The sequence below is a fragment of the Rutidosis leptorrhynchoides genome, unplaced genomic scaffold (assembly GCF_046630445.1).
Source record: "Rutidosis leptorrhynchoides isolate AG116_Rl617_1_P2 unplaced genomic scaffold, CSIRO_AGI_Rlap_v1 contig154, whole genome shotgun sequence".
NCBI lineage: Eukaryota > Viridiplantae > Streptophyta > Magnoliopsida > Asterales > Asteraceae > Rutidosis > Rutidosis leptorrhynchoides.
In genome coordinates, this window is record NW_027266405.1 from 41825 (window position 1) to 53871 (window position 12047).

Genomic DNA, 12047 nt, shown 5'->3' on the forward strand with positions numbered 1-12047 from the left:
TCGCCACCACCAGAGGTTCATCCTCACTCACAAGGGGAATATGGCTCCCAAACAGTAGGTGCTACACTCAAGGTTTCTTTACCGAATTTTCATTTGATGTTTTTGCACCCGGTTCTCAGACAGTGCCCGCCTCATTGTAGCATCCGGTCACAAACTCCTTATTTTTTGATCATGCTGCATCCGCAGATATCTCCACGTTCCTAGATGATCCACAGTGTCTATCCCATCCAGTTGAGCGGAAGTTCCTCGATACTAGTCGTCATTCCCCCCACGTCTAGTATGAGTATCAGACTTAGAGCCATCACGATGCACATTACGGGTCCACAACCCATATGGATTCTCCTAATCCGACTTTGAGCCATCACGACTCTCAGTCCCAGACTTCGAGCCATCACGTTGCACATTACGAGTCCTCGAGCCATATGGATTCTCCTTACGGGTTCACGAGCCATCCACACCTTTCTAGCCAGTTTCAGTCATCGATTCTTGATGATACGAACCATGCTGGTTTTGGGGCTTATATGGATTCATCTACCCGTCTAGATTTTGGATTTCATGCGGGTTCATCCACAACCGCATACGTACCACCTCAAGTTCAGTTCGACGAAGGTCCCATAAATGAAAATTCCAGGCATGGTTATAATTTACGTGTAATCAGAGGGAATCCCCCGCACTACCCCGAGAGTTGTAGTGAACTGAGACATGGGGGGAGAGGACATCGACATCATTAATTTTTTTTTTTTCAAACATTTCATTATGTATATCCTTAAAAATTATGCTATGCCCATGACTTGTTTCTGTATGATATTTTTTTTAATCGCATATTTGATTAATGTGGTTGAGGATTACATTCGATGATGTTCTATATCAACTATTTATATTTCTTATGATATGTGTATTGTGTTTTCCACTTGTTGAAATTTTCTTACTACTTTATTATGACTAGGATTTTAAAGTTGTGTAATATATTTTAATGTAATGTTTAGTTCATTTTGGTTGAACATGGTACGCAATGTATTCAACTATTTGATTGGAAATTTCATCACATTTTAAACTAAGTAACACAAACATCAAATAAATGAAAGATGAAATAAAATCTATATGTACTACAAAATTTATTAATTGTATAAACAAAAGTAGGATCAGTCATCATTATCATGATCTTCATCGGAAGACGGATTTCCCTGTAGTCCAAATAGGTCGTAAACCATGTTCGTCGGCACTCTGTATGCTGGCGGGTGACTTTTCTTACAGCCAGTGATGTTATGATCGTAGCTGCCGCATCGATAGCACGCCAGTTGTTTGCGACCTTTCCTGTTGGAGTGGTCCATTACTCCTTTTCGTCTCAGAACTCTCTTCTGATCCGGACCGGAATGGTGAACCATCCGACTATCATCTAGTAATAGCTGCCATGAAATCCGGGGCCATGGTTCGTCCACGGGGTTGAAATCACCGCTAAACTGATGCTTCCATCCCTCCGTTTTGTAGCACGGAGCAACAAAATCCATGGTGTCGTTGTCAATCGTCCCCGCAACGGCCATTGCACGCGAACAAGGGATCCAATATGCCTCCCATTTTCCACATGTGCATTGACACTCTCTGAAGCAAACCGTATGTTTATTACTGCCAGTCTCGGGACGACGTAATGGAGTTGTCACAGAGTATTTAAATTCATCTGATCTGAATTTGTTTACCTTGTGATGTCTGGAACGCATCCTATACTTCTCGTATTTCTCCATAGGTATCGGTGTAAGCACTTTGCCCCGGTATTCACTTTTCGTCCGCTCGTCATCAAAAATCTTAACAACTTTTTCGTGCGTTGTCTGGACGAATGCCCTAATCGGCAACAAACGGTCACACCTCAGCACGTTGTTGTAACTCTATGCATTGTTTGATGTAGTTATGCCCCACCGGTAGAATCCGTCTTCGAACATTGTCCACTTCTCAATTGGCAGTTTTTGAAGCCACTTACAAGCGGCTTAACTTTTATTTTTAAGAGCATTGCATGCATCGCGATACTTACGCTGCTGAATCTCGGTACCCACGACCCAACTTAGAGTTTTCACTCCTCTTGTTTTTTTAATCTTGGACAACAGATTCGCACGAACGTGCAATATACAGTACCTGTGGAAATATAGTAATTAAAAAATAAAATATGAAATTGATATGGCAGTATGAAACAACATTGGTTAGGATTATATCATTACCTGTGAACTCCCCAACCTGAAAAGTTTTCATCTAGCTTTCGACTGCAACTAGGATGCCCTTATGACGATATGAGATGATACATGTGACTCTACGCCTCAAAACATATTTCTTCAGGTGCTTAAGGAACCAGTATCAACTATGTGTAGATTTCTTGTCTATGACGACATATGCGATGGGCACAATCTTGGTGTTGGCTGTCTATACCATCGCAACAATCCCCTTTCCCTTGTATGCACTACGAAGATGCATAGCGTCAACAGTAACTACCGGAGGATTGTGATCGAATGTGGGTCTTGTGGCTCCGAAATACCAAAATACGTACCTGGATAAATATACATGAATAAGTATGTGGTGTAAATTTATTAGCATATGCACAAAAATATCAATGTACGATTCAAACCTGAAAATCTTTTTCGTCATATGTAAGCGTCCGTCCACCTTCTGGAACTTCCACCGAACCTTCGTCCCATCATTAGAGTCTTCAAGCGCTTTCATGTAACTGGGCAACTCCCGGAAATTTGACTCCCAATATCCGTACACCATATTCATCGCTATTCTCTTACCGTCCCAAGCTTTTTTCTTTCTAATTTGAACGTCGAATACTCTTTGGATGTCCCGCTGAATACTCTTTAATTCGTAATTTGGACTATCTTTTATCGCGTCCGCTATGACATGGGCAACAGTACTTTGCGACACATTCATGTCGTTGCCTCCGGTGTTTACTCCGTGACAATTGTGTTCAGCACACCATACAACCACTTGCCACAAATTGGTAGTCCCGACAATTCTTCCTCGTCGCTCTCTACTTCATTGTTGTCCTCATCGTCACAAATGTCTACATGTCCGCCGTGAGACCTACTTGACTCTACTTCGGTATGGTATCCATGTATTTCTCTCCGATTTTGATTTGGAGCGACGGAGATGAAGAGTTCACGACTAATTGTCGGAATTCGATATATCCACGATAATGAATCATCATCATGGATCACTAGAGGAGCTTGTCTTTCACCGTTGCTTTTCGTGTATACAAATTGGAGATACAACTGCACCGACTCTTCCATACGAATACCGACATTATTGTACATTAATTCTAAAATTTCATGGTAACTCATGATACAATCAATTAAACATTGTGAGTCAGCAATATGGTAGCACATTAACTTATTACCCACTAATTGTAAAGAACTCCTCCAATACAAATTCAAATAGAAAAAATACATATCGTGTGTTTTTTCGGAGAAAAAACGCTTTAAAAAAAATTGAATGAAGAAGAAATGGTTTGTGTTTTTTTGAAGACGGTGGGATTTTTATAGAATTAAGAATCGCGTTCTCATTACACGAGTATGATCTCCCAACCACCTGCATCAATAATTCAATTCGCAACCACCATTCAACTCGCAACCACCATAATTAATTTAGACAAAATTGTATTTTCATAACACGATGTCACTTTTTTATCTATAGATTTTGACCGACTTTTTTTTTAATTTCTATTAAAAAAAAATCGAGTTTCTAAAACTCGATTTTTTTATTTTATTTAATGAGCGAAAGGAAAAACGAGTTTTCAAAACTCAATTTTACTAATTTTTATTATACAAAAATCGGGTTTTTAAAACTTGATTTGTTAATTTTTTTTAATCTCCAGCCATCTTTATTAAATTCAGCGGAAGAAAAAAAAACCACAAAACTCTATTTTACTATTTATTTTTTTCAAATTTTTCAGCCAAACCAAACTCGTGTTTTGAAAACTCTGATTTTGCTAATTACAATTACCAGAATCGAGTTTTTAGAAATCGAACTCTCTACTCCATGTCCACCTTTTAGGGTTGATCCACGTATATGTAACGCACTCGGAAAATTAGTGTTGAATGTACAGCTTGTTGAATGTAATGTAATGCTTGTGCATCTTTTCGCACATCTTCTTCTTTTCCTTTAGCACGACCATTTATGACTATGCTCCACAAACCTAGCGATATGAAAAGTGTCCTCATCTTTTGTTGCCAATGCTTGTAGTTTTCTCCATCAAAGAACGGAAGAGGAGCTGAACAAATATTTGATCCGGAACTTGCCATGCTAGAATAGAAAAAGGAATACAAGGATCGCACTGGGTCGATCTCTTTCACTCCTAGCTATGACTAGACTTGCTAGAAATGACTGATGATCGAGAGCTATTGTCTTAGTAGATTTATATGCATCCAAGAGATCTAAACATGCAGCGTTAAAGGAGCATCTCTGTTGAGCACATGGTTAATTAATATATCTTAATTGAGTTTTCTAATGGCTGTCTTAGTGAGAGACACGTGGAAAGAAATAAAAGACGAAAGAAAAAGGAGAAAAAGAAGAAGATAAAGTGAGACAGAGTATGTACGAGAGAAAGTCATGAGAGAAAGAAAAGAAAAGTGAGGAAGAAGATAGAAAAGATAGTGGGAGAGAGGATTAAGCTTAATTAACTTAATTATTATGGTATAAATTTTGGTAAATATCTTAATTTTATGTTAGATTTAAGTTTAATTGTTCATGAAATTTGAATCTTTGATATGTATTATGATTTATGCAATTATTCACTTGTTAAGAAAGTAACATCAAACAAAAAAAAAATGTTAAGAAAGTTGAATAATTTTTGTTGTTTAGATATGTGGTTTCGAAAGTTGGAAGGTTAAGGTGTGGAATTTGGTAAATGCAATGCTTTAAGGTTTATGATGAAGTTATATTGTTTTTTTTTTTTGAATCAGAAGTTATATTGTTGTGTTGATTAATTGAACTGCGTTCATTCCAACCCATATTTTTATGCATGACATCTCATATAAACTATTCATCTTTTTAAGCACCTTAATTAATTATTAATTAGACATAAAAATTTAACTTATTATTATATATACACTCATCATATAATAAAAAGTAAAATTTAATAAAATAATATTGTAATATGTTAGGAATCATTATAACTTTATATTAAAAATTAAATAGATATATGGATAGATGCATCGGCTCTTCGATCGAATCTCTAATGAATTTCCATTCGAGACGAATCTTAATCAAAAGTTAACGACAAGTACACGTACAAAACCTTTAAGCTAGTATATTCCCTTCGAATCTTTGATCATGTCTGTCAAAAACCAGAAACACCACACAACAATATGGTCGAATCTACTCGAATATTTCAACTTTATTTACCCTGTCAGATTCTTACAGTCCTATCACCCTGAAGTACCCAGCAGAAGCTATTTTATTCTTACAGTCTAAGAGCGAAGATACCATCTTTCGACCTTTTTTGATCCTACAGACCTAGAACCCTAACGCGATCCGACGTAAGATCCAACCTTGTATCCCAGATAATTTAAAGACCTCGAGATCTACTGGTTGCTGATGTCAACAGCCCGCCTAGAGAAACGACACCGCGTCCTGGACCTCCTGGTCGAAGACAAATTATCCTTAGAGACAACCCGGCGTACTCTATGGTGTGGATTTTAAAATAGATTTTAGCATGTGATGGATCCAAAAATAAAATACAGTCAAATGAAGTCAATGTAACGGCTGCTAATAGAGATAGAAAACATTTTCTTACCTAGAAATAATTAATATACAATTGTCTTTATATAATTTCTTAATCGCTACCTATAGTTTTTTTTTTTTTTTTTTAAGTTAATCGCTACCTATAGTTGGATCAAGTATTCTTGTCCAATTACTATTAATATTTTCGTCGACTTCCCTTAATTATTGAACTTTTAACTTTTTTTAATTATGCACAAACCGTCATAACAAAAAGAATATTGGAACGACAAAAGCAATTTACCTAAACTTTTGTCTGTTTATTCTGCCACGAAATATTTACAACAACCTTATAATCAAATGGTCGAGGCGCTCGACCATCGTGAATGAAGTCCTAATCTGGCCTTTCGTTGAGTACCCGCGATCCATCTTTTCTTCTTCATAAAAAAATAATTGAGCCGGGATCTTGAACCGGTTTATGGAAATCGATTTTTCTTAACACGTCATACCATACGTGTAACGTTTTTATTGTCCAATTTTTTCACCAATTTTAACGGCATGGTTTATTTTGATTAAAAAACAGAACATTGAGGTTAACGGATATGACAAGACAACGGGCAACTCATCCCAAAGAGTACTTTTTTTTATGTTCACAACTTCAATCTCTCGATGAGAAAGATGATGTTGCGTTAAACACTAGACTGATCGGCATCTTAGAGAGTATGATATTATAATCCAATATAAACTTAATAAAAATATTTTAAGCTTATCTATCCGACCATATTCTTTATTTACAGTACGTAATTGTTATGAACGAATATTCCCATTTAAAAAAAATATATAATAAACAAAATGAACAAATAATGATCAGAACTGGCTTTTTAAGTGAAGAGCTTTTAGGTTGTGAAGGCAGGATAAGCTCTCTCATGGCTCTATCAATAATGTCTATGCTTCAACAAGCAATTCATTCTTCTTCCAATAATCTTTTTGCTTTCATTGTCATATTCTTTTCCTATATATACATTTTATACTCACGAAAGAAAAATAATAATCACATTAATATTAATGTTCCTCCATCCCCACCAAGGCTGCCGATTATCGGAAACCTTCACCAAATCGGTAAACAACAAATCCATCGGAACCTAAAAGCTCTCTCCGACAAGTATGGCCCAATAATAACCGTCCATGCCGGAAGCTCTCCCATTCTCGTGGTTTCATCAATGGAAGCTGTCGATGAGATCATTAAAGACGATGTTATTTTTTCCGATAGGACGAAAACGAGAGGTGTCCGATTACTATGCTCCAGATCCGACGATATGATCTTTTCGGATCACAACGCCTATTGGAAATTCTCTAAGAAGGTTTTTGTCAATCAGCTTTTGAGTTCGAGTAAAGTTCGTGGTCTTCGGTTTGTAAGAGAGCAAGAAACAAGAAAAGTAATGGAGAAGCTAAAGCTTGCTAGCCTCGACAATGTACCGGTCAATCTAGGCGACATATTTGTTGCGATTACCAGCTCTGTAGTTTCCGGATCAGCGTTTGGTCGAGCAATGAACCAAAACCATGAGACTGCTGGGAAACTTGTGAGGGAAGTAGTTCAATATACTTTCCAATTTTGGATGGAAGATCTGTTTCCTTCGTTGGCTTGGATAGATGTTCTGATCGGAAACACGTCACGTTTTAATAATATTTGCAACGAATTACATGATTTTTTCGATCGAGTGATTGAGGACCATCAAGCCTTCAATGGGGAGAAATCTGAGGAGAAAGGTTTCGTTGATATTTTCCTCGATGTTTTGCAGGATAAAACTGCTGATATCCAAATCACAAAAGAAAACATCAAGACACTTCTATTGGTAATTAATTCCTAAACCTTTATATATATATATATATATATATATATCCCTAATACCAACTATCCACTCAAGGTTCGCTTCCCCGGAGTCAAACTCATGACCTCACGATAGAAGAAATTAATCATTGGGCCACGTCCTGGTTGATGATTCCTAGACTTTGATTTCTCCCCATTATTAGTTAAATATATTTTATTCTAATATTTTTACTTAAATGGTAATGTAGGACATGTTTATCGCAGCAATTGATACTAGCGCGGCCGCATTAGAATGGGCAATGGCAGAGCTCGTGAAGAACCCTAGAATAATGAAAAAAGCACAAGAAGAAGTAAGAGCAGTTGTGGGAAAGAAATCGGCTATAGACGAAGATGACCTCAACGAAATGATGTATTTGAAGCTAATTATCAAAGAAACTGTCCGACTATACGCTCCTCTAGTCCCACGAGAAACCTCCAAAGACACCGTGTTAATGGGGTATAATATTCCGGCCAAGACACAAGTCCTGGTCAATACATGGGCAATTCGAAGAGATCCTCTTGTATGGGACAAACCTAACGAGTTCTGTCCTGAACGGTTTGAAGATGACGCTGACTCTAACCGTCAGAGATACTTCATTCCGTTTGGTTTTGGACGACGAGGTTGTCCCGGAATCATGTACGCGAATGCAGTCCTTGAACATGTTCTTGCCAATCTCTTATGCTGGTTTGATTGGAAATTGCCTCATGGCATGAGTTTAGAAGATTTGGACATGGGTGATTGCTATGATCTCATCATTCACAAAAAGATTCCTCTATCTCTTGTGCCAGTTGCTTGGTCACCTTGACTATATGTTCAAGGATTCATCTCTCATAAAACTGGCTATTAATAATGTTTTTTTTTCTTTCCTCATGCTTTGTCTACTAGTTCTTGTACTTGCTTAATTAAGTTGAATTTCAATAAACAAAGAATTGCTTATCCAGGTGGGTCTCATTCTAAATATCGTGGGGTCGATCCTTCATGGATACGAGGAGGACTAACCATTGAAGGTCATGGGATCAATACTCCATCGAGTTTATTATTGGACAAAAATATAGCCATTTTTAATGCAATGAGAACCGATGGAAAGTTGGAGGAAAAGATAAAAACCTTTCAGCCTAACTTTGGCAAAAGTAACCGTTTGGTCCATGTTTCAAACGTTTCTGAACTGTTTCGTCCATTCAAACATAAAGTTTACTTTTTGGTCCCAGCGTTTACGCATTTTTAAACTCTTTGGTCCATCGATCCTAACGGACGTTAATTTTGGCCGAGTTGACACTTACAAGCAATCCTAGCGTGACTCGTGTCACTTGTAAAAAAAAACCACCTAGACTTTGTGATCCTTGTTTAAATCGAACCAAAATTAAACCGACACTTAAACCAAAATCAAAAATTAAATCAGTTTATTAAATAGTAAATCATCAGTTTTGATCAAATATCTATCAAAAAGTAAATGTACTCCGAGCAATAATTCAATCCAAAACATAATCGAAATGTCTATACAAATCGAAACGTCTATCATGATAAGAAATCTTCGATCCAGTAATAGATAAGTGTTTTTGTCACCTTCAAAGCAAAGAAAGATGAAGATGGATCAGATGAAAGAGAGCCGAAAGTAAGAGCAGCTGATGAAGAAGATGACTCGAAGCGAGGACCGAGAAGCCTTCCGTCGCCGCCACCACGACCACCACCAGGTCTCAAGCTCAAAACAGTCTGAACCGCTGTGTTTGTAAATGTAACGACTGCGTCCTAGTCTACTATCGTGGAATTTTTATTCGATTTTACATCTTGAAATATTTTCTCCCATGATAAATTTAAATCGAATAGATTAAGTGTAACGAACCAATTTCGACAAATTTTTACGTTAAGATAAATTTCGTTTTTACGTTGATGACAATTTTAGCCGCTCTTACTTTTACGTCAAGTAATGTCCTAACTATACCGTTAGATGCGATTTGAGACGTACGGATTGAGTAGCAATATACGTTGCTAAGGAAATGTTTCTACACTAAGATTATTACATGAACGTATGTTTATAATGTCCAATTACAATATTAGATCATCCTAATTACAATAGCCAAATAATCATCTCTACAAGTAAATTCAAATACCTACAAGTACTAATTTCTTCCAACCATATTTACTACTTACAATTCTACCAATGCACCTACATCTAACACTTCCTAACCAGCAGCCACATCTCTTCAGAAATGCATTTCATGGCAGCTGTAGTCAAGACACCATCTTCTGACATTACCTATACCAAACAACAACAAAGTCAAGCAAATATTTTCCCACATGGTAGCCTACAATAATGGACATGCATTGCATACTCAACAGAACTTTGGCAGCCTTCACCACTGTCAAAAACACTCAGCTGGCAGAAGCTTTTACCAACCCAACTTTTGATAAAAATATTTTCAAAAAGCCTACAAACCTAGAATCTGTAATTCATAAAACAGCAAACATCGCAGCCTCACTCTTCTGATTTCAAACCGGCAAAATCAACACAGCCAAACCAACCATTTGACAAAAACAGAAACAAGACAAACAATTGCCAAGATTTTCAACAAACCTACTGAAATTTTTCCAAGAACCTACTGCCATTTTTCTAAGCCTATCATTTCTCTATCATATTATAAACCACATCACAGACTCACTCACGCAGCAAACATCAACAGAAACAACAAGCATCATCACAGAATCATCAACACAGAAACTTACAGAACAACCCAAAAATAATTTTTCCCAGAAACCAAAATACTTACCTCAGTCGTACTCCCTGTCGATCACTGGCCACGTTTGTCATCGCCTCCGAGCTAGCAGCCGGCCGGAACCAGCCGAGTCACAGCCGAGTTAGGACTGAGTCGGGACCGAGTCGGCCTATCCAAGCCAAATCGAGCCTCAATTCGGAGTCTACAACCTGTACCAAAGCCAAACCACACCAGAACAAATCAAATTCGGTCAATTAAGGTAAGAACCCAAAACTCCCAATTTCAATTCAGCCCAAATTAGATCGTTTTTAAAGTCTAATTTTGTATAGAAATGATTAGTAGACGGAGTAGAATAACATATGTGATAATTAGGCTAAATCCCCAAATTACCCGATGAACCCTAAGTTTTAGAAATCGAAATTAAAACTTACCGGATCAAAATTGGAGAAAACCGATTGTAGATTCGTGATCCTCGTGTTGAACTCTATCGAGAACGGCCAAGACTTTGGCCGGAGACGATCGTCTCCGGCGAGAATGATGAACGGCAGAGACGAGTCGTGAGAGAATCGTCGACTGTCTCGACGAAGAAGAAGAAGAAATGATTGAACCGATTTGGTTCAATCATTTATATAGTAGAGGATTAAAATCGGTTCAATTAAGTAAAAGACTATAATACCTTACAATTTTATAATAGTTACAAGAATACTAACGTGATATCAGTCGGACAAATAAAAGTCAATGGTTTAATTGTCTTTTTCGGTACAAAAATCGGTTCTTTCGGTTTATTTCGATTCAATTCGGTTTAATTCAATCTGTCACATTGGTTCAATTTTAAATCATCCGCACCTATATTAAAAATCATTTATACCCTTATATTTTTAAACGATTTACAAAATTACCAACGCGTCAGATTTAAGTCAAAGGCTATTCTGGTTATTTCATTAAAACTCGAACCTATTTTACCTTACGAACCTAATAAAATCATTTCTACTGGTTCCGAACCTATTAAATTTTTATAGTAAGTTAAATATATTATTTTGAACATAATATCAAAATTTTGGAATTTTTGGAGATCATATTTATTTTCATTTCTGAGTTAATTAAGGCTATAAGAAATAATTTAAATGTGACAAAGTGTTTTCAAAAATTATTTGAAGTAATATCTCAGTTTAGAAAATTATGTAAAAATGACAGAATATTATTTTCAACTATTGGAACATTATGTAAATTTTTATAACATTTTTCTTTTATATAAATATTTAATTAAATAATTAAACTAAAGAAATGATTTTAAGATAAATACTAATATAGAATAAATTGGATAAATATTTTAAATTGAAATTAGAGTTACTGCGACGAGTGTGACACATAGGATTTAATACGAGTAATTTTCCATTAAGCGTTAGTACGTATGAAATTAATAATCGATATTTCGATAGGTCGATAAATTGTCACGTTAATCGGACGGAACAAATCGAGGAGCTCTATAAGGTGAGTGTTACTTTCATTTTCATTACGAAGAATATATTGATGCTTTATGAAATATATATATTACTATGCCATGGTTTCCGATTATCTCGCTGCTTTAAGTTTTATTTAAACGTATGGCATAGCTACGTATTATACTTTTAAAAACTGGAGAGAACCTTTAAAGACCCTAAAGGCAAAGTTTCCTTTGCTTCTTAATGACGAATTTAAAGTAAGATTGTGCTTTATTATACATAGTATATAAATGCGAACCCAAATAAAATGTTTTATTAATAGAGGATTC

General features: G+C 36.3%; 1 protein-coding gene across 1 annotated transcript; it reads left to right on the forward strand.

The window, feature by feature from the left end:
* The first annotated feature begins 6560 nt into the window (after positions 1 to 6560).
* LOC139881433 (cytochrome P450 71A1-like) lies at positions 6561 to 8790 on the forward strand. Its single transcript, XM_071865903.1, has 3 exons — positions 6561 to 7550; positions 7774 to 8360; positions 8451 to 8790. Exons 1-3 carry the CDS (start codon positions 6561 to 6563, stop codon positions 8788 to 8790), a joined length of 1917 nt encoding a protein of 638 aa, XP_071722004.1.
* The last annotated feature ends 3257 nt before the right edge of the window (positions 8791 to 12047 follow it).